Genomic DNA, 19,031 nt, shown 5'->3' with positions numbered 1-19,031 from the left:
ATCCGTATCTCGTGTAACGCAGGTTATTTTGTAAGTAAATAGCTTGTACAAAGTTCCCAGCGATAAAGAAATTTTTGGAGAAACGATCGGTTCAAGGAATTCCACAGCGTATATGCGAAGGTTTAATTTTTTTTTTAAACTGAATATTTAGGCCGGAGTATTTAACTAGAATAGAATTTAACTAATTCTTTCAACGATGAATTCTTTATTTTTTCACATAAACATGTAATTCTTCTTTGTTTTACTTTGGTTGTTCATTAACACTACAACTATCGAGGAGTTAAATTGACTTTTAGACATTTTTCTATAGAAACTCCAAGAGTGCATCTGTTGAGATTTCTATTGATTTACAATTCAGCTTGCACATTGCTAAGTCAATTTCTTCAGTGTTTTTAGAGAATTATCTGTTGTCTTTTCAATAATTGCAAAAATTAGACACAAGAAATGAGTCATTTTGACTTGGCTGGTAGTTCTAGTATTAAAATATACCCTAGGTGTATTCGTTCATTTTTTTATTTTATTGCGCGCAAAACGAGAGATTTTTCAAACTAAATTCCACAGTTAATAGGTTGACCCTTTGAAGACGAGTGTCATCATATTCGAGACATATTTCATATTTAGAACATAAAATTGCAAACGAATAATTTAATTATTCAAATAACCAACGATCAATAAGTAGTTTCCTTTTTCTGGCATTCAGGTATATTTGATTTGTTTTGAAAATTTGAACATTTGCGAGAGATAGAAGTGAATGCATACTTTGCAAAATACCTCTAAGTATTAAACACATTCTAATAAATTGACTCTGTTTCTCTTCTAAAAGAATCAACTGCAACATTGAATCTGATATGAAGATGAACTTAACTAATCCAGATGAACAGACAAATTAAACTTTTAAATTCATTGTAATTAAGATATATTTATTCCGTATTTGTATTTGTATTATTATTCATATAATTAGTATATTATTATACAATCAGTAATTATGTAATAAATATTATTAAGTAATGTATCCAAGTGTTGGTGGTCACTAATGACTTTACTGTTAATGTGACCACCTTAAAATAAACTCAAATTATGATAATAATAATAAAGAGTTCAATATATAATTTATTTCCTCGGTTGAAGGGCTAACGAATTAAATACACCTCAATCTCGTTCTCAAATGAATCATTCGTTTCTGAAGTAATTAAAATTATATACTGAAATGTTATTAAACGTTATTCTTGGCAAATCCAACGTTTCAGTTGCACGAATATAGTTCTTTTCAATTAAACGTTTATCAACTGTCGATCATTATTTAATATCCTGTTCGCGCGATAAAAATTTTTTGGATTGCAGTGAAGTCTCCGGAACGAGTACTTAAAAGAAAAATACGATGAGTCAATGATACGTGGAAGCGAGGGGCGACAGTTATATCAGTTGCTGATAACAGTCAAGAGACGGAACGTATAGGTGTTGACCGTTAACATTGAAATTCTACCTTTTACCACTTTTTCAGTTGCGTTTTCATCCGTTCAGCGTTTACTGGAGTGTACTTAACCCCAGTAATAAAGAAAAATCAAATTCCACAAAATGAATGGAATAAAAAAAGGATGTGTAAAATATTCGAAGTACAGTGCTTTTCATACTGTTCATTAAAAAAACGATTTTCTATCGTCCTTTCATTTCTCTAATTATACTTTTAAAAATTTGAATCTATATGAAAGTTTAGTTATAATAATTACAATTCCACTACAATTTTTCAAATTATATTTTAAAAAACTTAAATTTTGATGAAATTTTAATTATAATAATTACGATTCTATCGTATTTCGAATTTTTTAAAATATAATTTGAAAGGTGGAATTACGATAGAAATTGATCCTTTTCAATGAAAACTATAAAAAGCATTATACTCTGAATATTTTACACATTTATGAAAATTTAGTTATAATGCCATTTTTCTAATTATATTTTTAAAAAATTCGAATTTGCCTGAAAGTTTAGTCATAATATTTACAATTCTACACAATGGTTTTATTTTTAAACCCTTTTTCCCAAATGGACTAAAGCCATTTTCAAAATGAATGGCTCATTTATTTCATTTTATTGAAGATCTGGCTTCCCTCGCGCCGATGTTCTTTTGGTGTGTTTCGACCGATGATATCGACCGCACGTTAGGATTGCAAACTACTTAAACTTAATGGCGGTTCATACTTTCTCTGTAATGCGTGGACTGTACAAACTTAGCGCCAGAGGATCACCTATCAAGTTGTAAGCCCTACATTTAACGAAAGTAAGTCTTAACGATTCTTCCGTTAAGCCTTTGGAACCTTTGTTCACCGATAATGAAGAAATTAAGGTTTAGATAAGCTTTTAGACCAGGAAGTCATAAATAAAGAGTAACGACTAAAATGAACATTTTAATTTGATTTCGAGTCGTTTGAAATTTCTTTCAGCAATTTCGAGTCGAAAAGAAAGCCACAAATCTTTTGTCCGCAGATTTTCAATCGCTTGCAAAAGAAATTGGTAAGCTGGTTGTTTCAGCACGAAGAAGAAAGTAAGTATTTACCGTTTCGCTTTTATTGCCCGCGGATACTTTTATTTCGACTTTAATGCGCTTTGTACTATTGTTAACGTATCAGAGTTCGTAAATCATTTATGATGTTTATTAACTTCGGCGGATCGGAGAGAAATTGTGCGGCGGTGATACGTGAACTAAAAACGGAAATATTAGATAATTCTAATTCGAAACGTGCTGAATAAAGCTTAATCGTGTCATCGGGTGATAATCGAATTCTGACAGATGATTGTGCCAGGTCAGTGACATGTTTACCAAGTTTTCATTGTGTAATCGACCGGCGTACAGTAAACAAAGGGTTTAAATGTAAATAACTGTAATAATAAACAAATGTGATTAGTTTGATTTAAATTTCAGTGTAAAGAAGAAGGTCCTATTAATGACAATGGATATTTTGTCAATTGTGAAGTAAGGATTCTTAAATAATCTTTTGCCCTAAGAAAGTTAATTGAAAGTTTATGTATTGATGCATATTGGAATAAAGAATTGCTTATTCACTGCATGCAATAAGCAAGATGTTAATTAATTTTCTTAAGGAAATAAAAGCAAATTTCTAATTGATAAAATATTATAAATTAAAACTTACTAAAGCACACAAACTATTTACAAGTTTAGAGAAGATATGATAGATATATAGTACTTATCTGTTAATATAACTGATTTCTTATTTATTTGTTACTATTAACTTAACATTTGTTAAAAGGATTCATTTTTAAATCCAGAAGAGAAGAGTTAAGAATAGGAGCGGTTGAAGCATAGTGCCATAAGAAACTTGTCACATAACCTTTGACATTTCAATGCATATCATAAAAAATATAATTTTTCGTTATTCAGTGATGAGATTTACTAATAGATCGAAGACTCTTTTGGTGCAAAGGAATCTAAATGTAATTTTGTTTAGAACACTTTAAATAATTATAATTTGAAATACCATTAAAATGTTGGTTGCAGTTTTAAAAAGGCATAATGAAAAATAATCATATCACATATTTGCTTTATATCATCTTAATCTCTTCTTTTACATTCATATATTATTGATCTTTATTATACTGAATTAAGAGAATTAGAGATGGATATGTTGTATAATGTTAACGGGACTCAAATTAAGACACAAAACTCCAAAAGAATGTAACGAAGTTTTCAAAGTTCTTGTACAAAATAAAACAAAGATATAAGTCATAGTGTAATCAATATTTTTATGTATAAATATTTAAATTACGTAAAATAATAGAATAATAAATAAAATAGTTTGAAGTTGTGGTTATCACGTAAGTCTTGTTTTTGTTTCTATTGTTTATGATAGATAAACATAATTTTCTAATGGTATCTAACAATTAACTACTTATATTAGATAGTGGTAATCACTGACTTTATGTCTATTATCATTTATTCTTTTCCTTCCATTGTGTTGAATTTAATAATGATATCACTGCTATTGTACCTACATAGTTAACAAAAAAGATTTATAAACCATTTTCCCAGAAAATATATGAACTGCAGAATTAATGAATTGCTGCTATATGCAATGTTATTTACAATGAAATATCAAATTGTAAATACACATGGATATGCTTTTATAACTAAAATCAAAATTCATTTGATATAATTATCAACATATATATATATATACATGATATATACTATCAAAAATAATTATAACGAACCAGATGTGGTGGTTCCAATCAAGAATTGCCTTATCTAATCATGCCCTCGTGAATAGCTTTAGTATTCATAATACTGCAGTTGATCTTAATATTTCTTATATTAGCAAGCAAGATTAAAAGGAACTAAGAAAATGTTTCAATGTATCAGCCCTTTGAAGAACCGTGTATCCAATTTCACTTAGAATTACAAGAACAAGAGGCTTTACAGACAAAGCATTGTCAAGATCCTTCTGACAAGTTTAGCGGATGGAAACTATAAAATCTGTCAAACTCACGTAAATGAGGCCCGAGTAGTATCTGTCTTTGAGGTTATGCAGTACGGATGCTTCGTTCAAGCACGTTAACTCAGCCATATCTTCAACTTTATCAAATTTTGGTGGATTCATTTTCTGAATATCATCTTTCGCGACGAGGACACGTTTTCCAGTTTCGGCAATTTCCACTTCAACCTCATCACCCCGTTCACCTTTTATCCCGGCTGCCACAAAACCCTGGGTATCGTGGGGTACCCAAACCAGCTTTTTCTGTGTCCATTCTGCTTGAGTTGCGGGATCATTGAAATTATTCCTGTCAACGGAAAGGAACCGCAATTCAGGGTCCGAATGATCCACCCTTGAGTCGACATCCGCCATTTTTGTTTTCGAGATCACTAGCTCCTCGAGCCGGCTTCAGGAACGAGCGATTCCAAGGACGATCCTCGAGAGACTGACCACTTCGTGACAAGGACACACATGTAACTATTCAACAACCGTTTTCCCGTCGTTTTCGAGTGTTTGTTCTTCAGTGGTAGTTCGAATAATGTGTTGGAGAGGTTCGAACGATTTGTAGTTTGTTCTCCTTCGAGGTACGGTGTTCTTCTACAACCTTTAACGCTCTTCGAGATTGTTTTCTTTCTCGCTCCTCGCAGCCATCTTCTTTCCTCTTCGTACCGAGTGTAATGGTGGGGACGTAATTTGAAGGTATGCTGCATAGTAGCGCTCATATCACCGCATGACGTGTTCCTAAAGAAATTTCATTGGACAGAAGTCGAATGAATTAACCAATCACTTAATCGAAAGCGGTTGGTATGTACGCGTGGTCGAGTGACATTTACAAGTAAGGTATCCTCGCTATGTTTTACCTATGCTATGGTTTTGAATATATGTGTGTCATGTGTGGCAGTTTAACCGTCAATCTAAAATAGTGTATCTTTAACGTTACCTAATACCATTTCGGTACACATGTATCATCGAAATAAAATTGTAGAATTATAAAAACGCATTTTAACCATTAAATTTCAGTTAGACATTATTTTAAGAATATAATTTTTCTTTTGTTGTATGACTTTTACGTTATATATACACAGTGTTCTATATTTTTTGATAAATTAACATGCTATTTTATATTTGTAATATGTATAGCTGTTTTATTTGAAATTATCACCTTAAAGATGTTACTTTACGGAATTTTTATTTTTATTCAAAATAATAAATTAAAAATGTATTTATAAATAAATATTAGTGGCTATGTAATTAAATAGTGTCATGTTAACTATTATAATGTATATATATATATATATATGTTATATTAATATAATGAATACTTCAAATTAGTTGAAAATTAAATCCGTTGAATTGAGTGTGATCATAATGCATTATGCGCATGCGTATCTGAAGTCGCACAATACTTGTAACATAGATATAGAACAGCAACTGTAACATGAATCTGGAAGAAATTTTCAATACGCAAGCGTATAGTAGTTTACTATGAATATAGCTGTTTAGAAAATCTTAATATTGATAGTTAAATTAGCAATAAAGTTTAAAAATAAGTTAAAACAAAAGTTATTTTACGTTAAATGTTAAAACTTTTAGTTTCTAATATCAAAGCTTTTTATGTAATTAAATTATATTTAGGACTGGATTATATATAATTTTTGTTACTCTTAATAAAATTTTTAATTATAATATCGTTTGATGATGAATTATTAACAAAAAATTATGGTACTGTGATTTTTGTATAGAAGATGATGGAGATATGCATTTGCTAAAAGGTGGTCACACTGCTTTTGAGAATATATCTCAGGATTCCCCAATTTGGAGAAACAATGTCAATGTCACTTTCGATGGAAGTTTCATTATGTAGGTATGCAAAGTATATAGAACGGCAATGATAAGGAGCATCGAATAGACTATTGAAAAAATAGTAGCTTGTAATATGTATATTTTATGATTCATTCATGATTTATTTTTATACATCATATACAAGTTTATTTTCAAAATAATACATTGCTTTGTTATCCATTGATATAATCTACTCAAAAATCTTCCAAATTGAAGTCTCAAAATAATTATACTTTTTTAAGGGCTGGAAAATCTCTGCATATTTTTTCGAACGATCATAGTCTTATAAATGAAACCCTACAATATCTTTTTTAAATATTTGCTTATTACAAAGATGTGCAGCTTTAAGACAGAATCTTATTTCTTTATATCTTCACCTCCATTTTTTATTGTTATTGTGAAATGATATGAAAATTTGGTTAAAGTGTCATTTGTACATGAAAGTATGGACTATAATAAATAATTTAGAATTTTTTCAGATTCATGTAGAACTCACGACAATGATAAATCAGTTCTGACCATAAAAGGTCCATATTGCTGACCGCGTTAGTGAAAACATATATTGTCGGCGGATGGTTAAATAAGGAACCGGTCAAAGGTTAAGTGATCTATTCATTTTGCTTCACAACTCTGAAACTTCCTTGGCACTTTGTAATGCTTTGTCATCTAATTTGACTTGCAAATGCAATAATTGCAGTCGAAGTAACGATAAGGTTTTTAAAAATAGAGTAGAGTATTAGACATCTGACACTGGTGGCATAAGGGTTATTCTTGTCGTCTGTCTCTATTCTAACTAACAGTGAAATTTTTTAAATATATTTTATAGTGAGAGCTGTGTAAATCGAATATGTATTACGTAAACTGCAGTTCAAATTCTATCAATAATAATATAAATGTAAGTATACAGTGTGTATCATTTATCGGTCTTATAATGAGTTTTTCGACATTTTCGGTCATTGTACAAAACAATGTCCTGAGTAAAAATTAATCAATTTTCAATGGGTTATTATTTGCAATAAAAGAATTTCCAAGAAATGATTTCATTCAGTAACTTCAACAAAACTTCGAGGTGACCTTGATTTTTTAAAATGCATGTCATATGTTGGATTGCATACTTTGTAGTCGTTATTAAGACGAATTCAATTTACCTTTATTTTATAAATTCTGACGTTGAATTTGAATTTTTTGCTGAGAAAATAATTTTTCGAAATTTTTTTGTAATTATAACTATTGCAAGTTATAATCCATGCAAAACTGATATTTTAAGTAACTAAAGTTAATCAGTGATAATTAATATTATTTGGCAATTCTAAAAATATATAAAATATGTTTTTGCAGGAACATGTTGTGGATCTTCGAAGTGACACTCTAACAAAGCCAACTAAGAGAATGAGGGAAGCAATATTTAATGCTGAAGTTGGTGATGATGTTTTCTGTGAAGATCCAACTGTTAAAAGTATTATCTTAATACCATTTATTTATTATTCTATGTCATACTAATAAAGGTTTTCTTACATTAATCGTATACGGGTTAGGGAATTTAATTAGTTACTGCATAAAGAATGTTTGAAACAAAAGTTGCTTCAGAGAGTTACATATTGGATTATGAACTGTATGCAACCGAATGGTTTATAACATTGTGTATTTGACATAACTGAACTCAAACTTAATTAATACTTTATTAAATTTTTAATTTATAGAATTAGAAGAAAAAGCAGCTGAAATGGTTGGAATGGATGCAGCAATATTTGTACCTTCTGGAACTATGAGTAATTTAATTGCCAGTAAGTATAATGTACTTTAATTGAAAATATTTAAAGTAAGGAAGAAATATAATATCATACGTAGCAATTTTAGGCTTTATAATACTATGATTTACAGAGACTTTAATAAAACCTGTTTAATGAAATTATTTTGTTACACTCAAGTTATGAACCACTGTAATGTCCGAGGAAGTGAGGCATATTGTGGCGATAGCAGTCATGTTTTGCTACATGAACAATGTGGTGCCGCTCAACTCGCGGGAGTAAATCTTCGATCTTTACGGAACAATCCTGATGGCACGTTTAGTATTTGCGAATTACAATCTAAACTCCGGAAAGATAGAGATCATGAGCCAATTTCAAAATTAGTAATAGTGGAGAATACATTTAATGGAAAAATTATTCCACTAAGTTGGATTAAAGAATTAGTGGCTTTTTGTAAAAAACATAACTTACAATTACATATGGACGGAGCAAGATTATGGAACGCGAGTGTTGGATCCGGAAAATCTGCTAAGGATATCGTTGCTGGTTTCGATTCTGTATCTTTTTGTATCAGCAAAAACCTAGGTATACTTCTCTTTGTCAAATTTTCTTATCATTGCAAAGATTTTTAGCAGACGTTAATATGTTTAAAATGATATAATTGCAATGTCAGTTCAAGCATTTCATTTACTGTTGATTCATTTAACGTTTTATTATAAGGTTAACTTAAGATTTATATCAGCCACATACTTATACCAATGACTTCTCTTTAAAAGATAATTATCTTGATTTAGGTGCTCCTGTAGGTTCTCTTCTTTGTGGAAGCAAAGAGTTTGTGATTAATGCAAGAAGATTGCGGAAAGTACTAGGCGGTGGAATGAGACAAGTCGGTATTCTTGCCGCAGCTGGACTTGTGGCTTTAGAGGAAAATATATCAATTTTGAAAGAAGATCATAAAAGAGCTTTCTCTTTTGCTACTTCAATTAACGATATCCAGTCACCGATATTTTCTGTTGATTTAGATATGGTACACACGAATATTGTTTTTGTCAAAGTTGATGCCAACGTAGTTTCAGCAAGGAAATTTGTTAGTCGCTTACAAGAAATTGTTAATGACGACGACGACGACAAAATAATTGTTAAATGTGCAGCTCTAAGTGATTCAGATGTTAGATTTGTATTTTACCATGAAATTATGGATTCGCAATTAAAGTTAGCTACTCGAAAGATAAAGTATGTTATTTCAGAATTAGATCGTTGTTACGTTAAGTGATTTTTGATTATTGTTATTGTTATTGTTACTACTTTTATTGTTATCGCTATTGTTATTGTATATACGCAGTGTAATAAAAGTTATGTTAACAAAATTGATGCGATTTCTTTTATTAGTTGCCAGCCTTTTAGAATATTTTTCTAGTAAATGGTCTAATATATTACAAGGAAATTATATAGTTTACATAGTTGCACACCAGTGAAAATGTTTATGAATATTGTTCGCATTATTGATATTGCGAATGCATCAAAATAAAACCTTCGTTCTTTTGTCCTATTTAGTTGGGAAAAAATTGATTACGATGTATAACCTTTTAAATAAGGAAATAAGTTAAAAAAAAATAAATTACTTGTTCATTTAGTGCATACAGCGAGAAGATTTAAATTGTGATGGGAAACTCAACGAAATTTAGTAGCTCTTCATATGATGGAGGGACTATCAAATACTTACAATATTATAAACACGAAACCCCGGAATTTTCGGTAGCAGTTTTTAATCTACAATTGTTTAGACAGTTCCTCTCTAGTCATTAACTTTAATAATAAACATAATTGATATTACTTCGGTTAATTAAAAAAAAGAGATCCAATGCTTAATCCAATAAAAAAGCAATTCTTATTTGTTATAAATTGCAGAGGATGCCACCATACACATGGGGCATGCAAAGTATACCGAGCAGTTCAAAATCCGATAATGTCGCAGTTAATACCCGCCGAAATATAAATCGCCAATTAAAGATACTGTCAAACAATATTTCAACAATTGACGCATCACGAATGAAGGAAGTTGATGATCTTTTTAAAGTAATAATTAAAAAAATATTATTTTCATTTCACTTATACGAGGAAATTTTTGTATTGAATGTTTTTTCAAATTCCAATTTCTTTATGTTAATAATAAAAAAAATGAAAAAAGAGTCACTGATGCTCAAGTGATACTATGTGTTTCATATTTGATCCTGTATTTCTATTTAATCTTTGCTGCATTTGTTCCAGAAAAATGTCTAGATAATGGAACATAGTGAATTTCTTGTTAAACGAGAAAAAAAAGTTTTGAAATGCAATCAGTCAGCGACTTTTTACAGGACACATATTCTGCTTGTAGCTTGCTCTTCAATCACCAGTAGCGATTGACGTATCGTAAACCTACGTAGTCGTACCAATATGCATTCGTCATTTTTGAAATGCAACTTCTATTAAATAAAAACGCATCTTCTGTATCTATTAGAATATAGATTTCTGGCTTTTTCTGGCGAAAAGTTTAAACTATTAAAAATAAAAATAAAAATACAGTTTTAAAAGATCGTACCTTTTGTGTATATAATAATATAGAAAAAATAATTTTCTGGAAAACTTTCATGATAATTTGAAATTATCTACATTTGATTCTGAATTAAATGATATAAATAACAATATAAATGCATTTCCTTTCAGGGAGTACAAATTCATCGCAGCCAATATAAAGATCATACCGGTACTCTCCATCCTTTATCATTTTTCAAGTCGGATGAGTACAAATACCAATGCGCGGCAGGAATGACAACGTCCTATTTCTCTAAATATCCCCAAAATTACGTTGAATATAAAACACCCCCAGTGTTACCCCTTACGTATCAGAGACGAAGACAAACCCCTTATATACCACACTCATCCCTTACTGGCGTTTACAATCAATCAAGTTGTTTCGCTTATAAACGATAACATGTAGAAATAAAAAGTAATACAGAACAGGAATAAAGAATTCTATTCTTTTTATTTATTTTATAGTTTACAACTTCATATATATTAACTATAATAATATTGTTTTGTTTAGAAAAGTCTTCATGTAATTTTCAGTAATCATTGTAATTCGAGAATATTTTCATTTATTTATCTCCTATTTCATTTATCTATTGACTATCATTATTATATTAAATTTATATAACTATAATTCTGTATATACAAAAATGTATGCATAATTATTATTGTAATTAAATTCGAAAATAAAATGAAGAGAAAACACCTGGTATCCTTGTCGAAAATCGTATAAATTCTTCATATGAAATGGTTCCCACCCGACTAAAGACCATTTCTTGAAGTACCTAATGTTGGAAAGACAGTTATTAACAAAATATTGCTCAATAATGATTATATAGACTTTCTCTTGTTTATTGAAATATGAAAACAAAGAAAAAAGATGATATAAACCACTTTGAATTATGAAGACCTACCATTCGTGCAATGTCTTCGGCCTCTTGCGTGTCAATGCCTAGATGACCGTCTAACTTGCTTCCTGACAGTCTCCGTATGACCTCAATCAAATCATCTACTGAAATTTGATGGTCGCCATCCAAGTCTGAAAATAACAGTATTGATAATGCTATTGTTTATACACAATGCGAGTGTATGCATTCGAAACACTTATTAGATAACAGAATGTTGAATTTATCTAAATTGAATGAATTTATACATTAATTTGCAATTAATTTAGCAGAGCGCAAAACTTTTAAAATTATAGTGTTATAGCAATAAATTTTACTGTTTGATTGTTCGTGTTAACTTGATTTCTTACCGAAAATGTAAAAGGACCAAGTCGCTCGAACGAAAGTGGGAGTATCTTCGGAAAAAGCCGAGTATAAATCCAAAACATCTTCGAGGCTTAAATGATCGTCATGTTTGGAAGAGAACACTCGATATATTGAGTCACGAAATGGGCTACACTAGTATAAAATAGTACCAAAATTTAGATCTAATGAAGCAGAAGAATTATGACAATTTTAAAGGAAAAATATGTTCCTTTTTAATCAGATAATAAGTATCAATTTAAAATATTACTGAAGCAGTGCTTTTTGGAAATATTTCATAATTTGTCGAATCCTATTTCATATTTCGCTAATCAATACGCAGCAATTCGAGGAGTAATTTACTTACTTGAATCTGTGGCAATGCTTTGTCTATCTGTTCCGAGCTGAAACGATGGTGCAGATTGTCACGTAGTTTCCCAGGATCTAAATCATCAAGAAGCTTGACAATGCTGGAAACAGATTTGAATGTTTAAAGTGATATTGTGGTTAATTAAATATTAAACAAAATCTTTTTTTCGTTTCGTGAATTACACACTTTAATGGTGTACTAGTTTTGTAGCAGGTAATTTAAAAGTCTGGTAATTCAGGTTCTATTTTAGATAATTGTTTCAATGATTTTCACATTTCCAAATAAAATAAATGCAGTCAATAGTGTTATACATTGATTTATCTACCGTTCGAAGACTGACTTTTCTATAACGTAGTTGAAAGATTCACAGAGCTTCAAAAAGCCTCCCGTATCCTGTTTAGCAATCTAGAAGCATGGCCACAAGATTATTGAGGAAATGTCAGCTACAGCTACGTATATACACGTGGCATGATGAAACAATGCCAGTAAACCTTGATTCTCTTACTGATAGTAATTTGGTGGCACAAATTACTAATTATGAATTGTTATCGAAATTAATTGAAAAAACTTGGTTAAAATACATTCAAGTATATTAGATCACCAAATTAGGTCCACTAAATTAACATTTAGGACAACGAATCGAGGTGTAAATGTATTTAATAGGTTAAACTATCAATTTTCAGTTAATAACACTTCGAAATAATTTTCCATTTATATTTACATTAAAAATATGCAAAGTTTTCATTGATAAAAACTAAAATTATGTTAATTGTGAATTATTATTACATGTTTATTAAGACATTTGCACTAAGTTTAGTTTATTTGCTTTCTGAAGGCAGAAGTTTGAAGAAAACGTAGATAAAATCTATGGAAAATTTCGTTAAATTACCTACCGTAGTATTTTACTTTTACTCAGGTACGTTAATTCGGTGTAAAGAGCAATTGTTTCTTCGTTAAGAATGTCACGAAATGAAGGTGAATTTCCCATAGTGACATGCAAGTGAATAGAAATGAGTTCTAATAAACGATATGTGGAAATTCGCAGTTGTCAGTGGGTACGCATTTATCAATGCACTGATAAGGTGTTATCTGTGTCGAAAGGATTCTTGGGAATCACACGTGCGTATTATTTTCTATTTATGTTTTGCTGACGTCAGAAGGGCTACGTAAGTTTTTCCTCGTTCTCGACACACTAATATCTTCATACTGTTTTAAAATAATTCTCATTTAATTAACAACAAAATGTCGAATGAAACGTCTGAAGTTTTATACTTTGCTTCCATAATTTTGTAACGAATAATTTTTTAATCCTTTTTAAACTTCCCTTAAATCTGTCATACAAATATTTCAACTTGATTATGAAAATGTTCTGCATTGGTGTGCAATATTTTTCTGTACATGTATAACCTTGGACTTATCAGATCTTAAACATCAATTATTTATTAATCGTACGTATCTTATTAAAATTTATGCTGAAATTGAAAAATGGTGGAGTTCTGTATATATAATAGTTATCGAGACCTGGTTGCTCAGGCAAGAGGTGTATAATTTCTGCATTTTTCTCCAATTAATTAATGTTCAAACTGCTTAAATAAGTACTGTAGCGTATACTGTTGCGTCGCAGTAGTTCATTAGTCTGTTCCGGAAGACCTGCATATTCATGAAATACATAAATAACTGCGGGAGATTTATATTCGTGGGACGTGCATTGCGATACACAAGTTGAAGGATTCGCTTAGAATTAAGCAACGTATAGCGTAGCGCATAAATGATTAAACCGATTACACGTGGAATGTCGGGAATGTTGGTGGATAGGGAATAGGTTTAATTAGACCATCAATGAGCGAGCTTACTGATTGGAAAACGGTCGTAATACGCGATCCGTGTGCTTGTCGAGAATGATGCACTTCGCAAGGATCGGATGCTATCGATTTCCTTGGAATTCTAAAATATGTTAACAGGTAATTACACCACTTTAAATTGCTAATTACAGAGATAATATATATTTTCATTTATTACCTTATCGCAAGAAGATAAATTACTCTTTGTGTACTATTGAATACGACTATTAAATAAGGTGGTCCAGAATATATGGGTATATTAATCGTATTAATACGTTCAGTTTAATTTTCTAATTTTTTACATTCAGTTGGCACTCAAATAATTCAGCTAATACATATGTAGAGCAAACGAGTTGTGGTAAATTATGGGCAGTACTGAGGAGTAGCAGCAAGCAATGACAAACGCTACCGAGTCCATATATGCTATGGCGAGCAGCAGTGAACGGTGCCGAACAAAAGCGAACTTAGCGAACTAGCGAGTAGATAGAGCGCCATTTTATGCTACTAGTTTGTTACTAGTTTACTTAGGATCACTGTTATTGTAGAAATAGTAGTTGTAGAATTGGTTATAGTTATTTGCTGAGCTGATCTCTGTCACCCGCCAGCAATAATGGGCATTTCGCGGTTCATAATTTTTGTTCGAATTAGCGTACATAATTGCAATTTCAATTAAAATCAATTTTGTCTGCTCTTTAAAGTCGTTTTACACATAGGGTTGCGTATGACAAAAATTAATCTTGTTTGATTTTAGTAATATTAAATGTAAAGCAGCAGATTGTGATACTTTGAAGGCAGTCTTTTAAATTATTCAGGCACTATTAGATGGTTAACATTGTAAAATGTTTGCGTTAAAAACTAACAGGGGCAGGAAGGGTGGACCTGAAAACCGACCAATAATTATTACACGACTCCATGAAGCAGTTATTGTCCCAATTCAGGGGTCGCTTTGCGGATAATAGCTGTGCTCGAGAGGTCATGTGAGCCTGACGTTCCAGCATGTCAACAGCAACTATGCATCATGAGATGTCTGCCGCACGTAAACGCCTGTTCCCTTCCTACCTCACTTCTACCTTCTCTCTTTTCATTTGCGCCCCTCCCGCTACAGCTTCGATCTGTTTAACTTCGTGTACTGTCTTTGTCTTGTATTTTCTTTCTGATTTCTTATTTCTTCATAATTAACGCGTTACCCAGTAGAAAACGAAATTCCTTTATCCTTATCATTTCTATATTCTATAATTTCTGCAACTGTTTTACTATTTCTTGTTCATTTCATGGTTTAGGTTTCCTTTTTACTTGTAATTTTTCGTAAGGAATACCATCTTCAATTGTTTCTGATTAATACTTTCTTCATATTAATATTACAAATATTACAAATATTTATAGAATTACAAATTCTATAATTATATTTGTAGCATATAAATTATTTAAATTTTGTCTATTTACAATAGATCATTACAAATAATTTGAAACAACACGCTAAAGGTATGCTATAATAAAAATTAACGCACCTCGATTGTATTTCTGAAAATGTCTCTTTAATGGCGTTTCCATATACTACAAAAACCTTTTTATAATGATGAACCTTTATCGTTTCTTTTGTAATAAGTTTTTATGAATCAAGATTTTATTCTCGTTCTGTTGCAATTTCGATGCATTTTCTTTAGATAACAAAGATAAGAGAACAGCTATAGAGATAACAGTAACACTATCTTGAAACGTGGAGATTTCAATGCTCGACGTTAGCTTGGAACAGTGTCTTCAAAGCACAAAATGTAAAGTGCATAAATATAAATGTTGTGTGAAGTGATTTGATTGTGAAATGAACTTCTCAAGTGATGAATATAAACATAAACGTTTTTATGTCTACTATCTTGTCCTGTTGAATAAGGTATGCAATCAATTAACATTGTAAAATTGAGAGCTGAGTTTCTAGTCTTTATGCTCAGAGGCTTAAAACTCTACGCTGTTAATATAGCAACAGGCGGTCTGATTCCTCGAGCATAAAGTCGCGAGGGTTGAAAACTCTTAAAACTCAGATCCAGTTTCTAAAGTTTCAAGGTTGACCCTCGAAGCTTCAAAGACTCGAGCTTCATAGAACTCTACTCCTTCAAGTATCAGCCTTTAATGTTGAACCCTGATGCTTCGAAGATTCACCTTTCATAGAACTCTAAGCTTTCAAATTTCAGTCTCCAAGGTTAAACTTCAAACCTCTAAAGACTCAAGCATCCTCCAACATACTAATCCAACATGTACACCAAGAGAATTCATTTCTATTCGAAAAATCACATCATCTGACATTAAAATCGTTGTCACAGATTCTCCCCTGAACAGTGGCCACCCCTCACCCATACGATAAAGCGTCTCGTTTGTCAACGGGCCGGTGTCGAACAATCTCTTCTTCGGTCCCCGTCGAAAGTGGCCTTGGCTCCTTGCGGCGTTTCACGTCGCGGAGGCACACATCGTCACCCGCGTGTGCAACGTTCCAATACACTCGCGTATATGCAGCGAGGGGCGCGCGGCGAGTGCAGGATCGAGCTAGGCCGCATATCTCCACCCTAGGAATTGGAGTGGATGGCGAACGTGGGTACAATAGTTCGCATTGTATTGGATCTCCCCGAGTGATAGGCGCGCCCCGTTCCCGGCCGCCCTCACGTCTATCCGTTCCCGTCTATCTGACCGGCTCCGTCTCACTTCTTCCCTCGACGCTGCCTACCCCCCGTATCTCATTTTGCGAAAGGCCTCGAGCGCGCGTTATTATGCGCGTTATGCCGCTGCTTCACTATTCTATCGGCCGTTGCGGCCAACTGCATCGTTTCTGTCCGTTTTCTGCTCTTCCGGTTCCAGCCACGGCATCTGGCCCGCCGTGGCCCGCGCACCGATCAGCTACCCACCCCCTGGACGAGTGACTCGCGAACGAACATCGCCAACTTTCGAGGATCCATCGGACCCGATCGAATCGATTCGCCCTGTCCATTTCAATCGCGCACGAAAATTCCTTTTGTACGCTCTGTACGCTTGGACACCGTCTACGACAGTGACGCGCAACCCGCGGCCTCTTTTTAACCTTTAACCAGCGGTTCAATGTAGTTATCACGTCGGCTTCGTTTCTTGGAACAGTTATGACTTTATTTCAATTCTCTATGATTGTTTTAGTTGAAACTGATATATATTCGTTTCAGATAGTTACTTTCGGAAAATTTTCAATGCCTGCTGTTAATGCTTTACGCTTGGGAATAATTTGTATATTTTTTTGCAACGGATAGATCATTGTGGATACGTTTTGGTAAATTCAATTTTAGATTGCTTATTTGTTGTAATTGAGAAACAGTAGGTTTCATATTATATTATTTATAAAATAAAAACTCAATTAGAACTATGTATATATGTATATATATTTTTCTTTTCTCATCAGTTAGGTATTTAGTTAAGGGGGAGAGATAGCATGCAACGTTGTTGCATGAGCCTCTTTATGCATTAAAGATTGTGCATCACTGGTCTACGGTGACAGCCGGCGGTCACACAAATTTCGGAATGATGCAGAAGGTATGCGACGTGTTCAGGGAATCGTTTCTGATGAGATTTTTAGAATTTAGAACATTTTTCGAATTTTGTTTATGAAACCCTCTTTTATCTTCAAAAACTTCCTTTTCCTCTTGGAAGTCCCATCCTAAGTTCGTGTAGCATAATTATATCGTTAAAAAAAATTAAAAAATATTTTATATTTCTTTTATCACTGATCAAAAAATAAATATTTGTTAGATTTACATTCTTACGATGATTGAAAGAATAACTTCAAATTAATTTTTAATATTATAATTCATCATTTAAAACTCAGTGTGATGAACTTCTTAATAATGTTTAATGAAATTTTCATTTCCTTTAAAACAAAAACAGTAAAACAGAAGTTAAAGATTCTTTTATCAATCCAATTCTTCTAAATTAATTTATAAAATTTTGTGTATACTTCTATAAACATTCACAGTCTCTAGTGATCATTAATTTGTTCATGTTTTGTATATAGCACACTGAGAAATCATATTGGTTTTTTAATTTTATATTTGAAATGCAGGGGAGCCTAAAATAATATAGATTATTAACGACTTGCTTGAAGGATTAAACAATCAAATATGTCAGGGGTTTAGAAAGGATGACCGATATAACTCCATGACGGTCAGTGGAATTCCATCGATAAAAGGTATCGTGAAAAATGAAATTATTCGGAAACCATGCCTGCCGGAAACTGGAAAGGGAGTTAAGCGGCCTTCGTCCGGCAAATAATTGATGCACGTCAATTAGATTTGTCAGGGTGATCGTCGTAATGAAATTAACAGGAACACCAGCCATAGACACGTACATATATAACCGGTGATAGATATGTATACGCTCAGAGAACTGTTTCATGTACAAGGTGTATCGTAAATCACCTGTCACTGTACTCGATTTCTATCCCAAACAAACTTTGTTCGAACATATTTAAAAATATCATTAGTGGTAGCATTTATTTTCTCACGAATTATGATTGACGTGTATTCTCTATTTGTATATGTAGTCTACAACTTAATTACATTATGATTAAATAATAAAAGTTATTTCTTTCTTCAAATTTCGCTCAAGTTTATAAAAATTTGTTTCTACAGTATTTACAAACCAATGATAAAACCAATGATTATATGTAAGTATTAAATTTTCTAACGAATATACAAGAAATTACCAGAATATAGTGTGTTTTAATATAAAATAAATTTTAAAAGAAAATGTTATATTTTTAAATAGGAAATATGAAAAGCACAATTTGCTTAATTGTAGATGCTAAATTATTGAAATTTTAAACAAATGTAATATGGAATATGACAGTAACTATATATTACCTGTAATATATGTACATTTAAAATTATGTTGTGTCATGTGTGGCAATATATACTGTTCAA

The 19,031-nt window shown here is 31.8% G+C and overlaps 4 protein-coding genes across 19 annotated transcripts in view; 2 read left to right on the top strand and 2 right to left on the bottom strand.

Annotated features, from left to right (window-relative positions):
• Positions 1-5,167, bottom strand: part of zip (myosin heavy chain 10) — a 38,873-nt gene extending 33,706 nt beyond the window's left edge. For all 10 annotated transcript variants that reach the window (XR_012998960.1, XM_076369180.1, XM_076369181.1 and 7 more), the window contains exon 1: positions 4,503-5,167. Coding sequence is in view for 9 of the 10 variants with exons in the window: in XM_076369180.1 (XP_076225295.1) it covers positions 4,503-4,859 (357 nt within the window). In the remaining variant the exon portion in view is untranslated. The remainder of the gene's footprint in view (positions 1-4,502) is intronic.
• LOC116424381 (L-allo-threonine aldolase) lies at positions 4,915-9,436 on the top strand. 7 transcript variants are annotated; one of them, XM_076369233.1, is made up of 8 exons: positions 4,915-4,960; positions 6,230-6,347; positions 6,809-6,927; positions 7,156-7,224; positions 7,668-7,785; positions 8,030-8,113; positions 8,258-8,662; positions 8,872-9,436. In XM_076369233.1, the coding sequence occupies exons 4-8, from the start codon at positions 7,177-7,179 to the stop codon at positions 9,348-9,350; spliced, it is 1,134 nt and encodes a 377-aa protein (XP_076225348.1). In that variant the 5' UTR covers positions 4,915-4,960; positions 6,230-6,347; positions 6,809-6,927; positions 7,156-7,176; the 3' UTR covers positions 9,351-9,436. The 7 variants fall into 7 exon arrangements, with proteins under 7 accessions (XP_076225348.1, XP_076225347.1, XP_076225349.1 ...); XM_076369232.1 differs by having other exon boundaries at positions 6,230-6,351; XM_031970699.2 differs by lacking the exon at positions 4,915-4,960 and adding an exon at positions 5,362-5,468.
• A 314-nt stretch (positions 9,437-9,750) lies between these two features.
• On the top strand, positions 9,751-11,050 carry LOC143174739 (uncharacterized). The gene is made up of 3 exons (XM_076369469.1): positions 9,751-9,832; positions 9,986-10,153; positions 10,784-11,050. Exons 2-3 carry the CDS (start codon positions 9,989-9,991, stop codon positions 11,048-11,050), a joined length of 432 nt encoding a protein of 143 aa, XP_076225584.1. The 5' UTR covers positions 9,751-9,832; positions 9,986-9,988.
• Positions 11,051-11,152: 102 nt separating this feature from the next.
• Positions 11,153-13,351, bottom strand: LOC116424265 (calcium and integrin-binding protein 1). The gene is made up of 5 exons (XM_031970432.2): positions 13,156-13,351; positions 12,260-12,362; positions 11,901-12,048; positions 11,560-11,684; positions 11,153-11,430 (listed from the first exon to the last, which is right to left on the bottom strand). Exons 1-5 carry the CDS (start codon positions 13,248-13,250, stop codon positions 11,320-11,322), a joined length of 582 nt encoding a protein of 193 aa, XP_031826292.2. The 5' UTR covers positions 13,251-13,351; the 3' UTR covers positions 11,153-11,319.
• Positions 13,352-19,031: the final 5,680 nt, after the last annotated feature.

This window comes from Nomia melanderi, chromosome 7 (assembly GCF_051020985.1).
Source record: "Nomia melanderi isolate GNS246 chromosome 7, iyNomMela1, whole genome shotgun sequence".
Taxonomy (NCBI): domain Eukaryota; kingdom Metazoa; phylum Arthropoda; class Insecta; order Hymenoptera; family Halictidae; genus Nomia; species Nomia melanderi.
The sequence above is the reverse complement of the archived record's forward strand: the minus strand, read 5'-3'. Positions and strand labels throughout refer to the sequence as shown.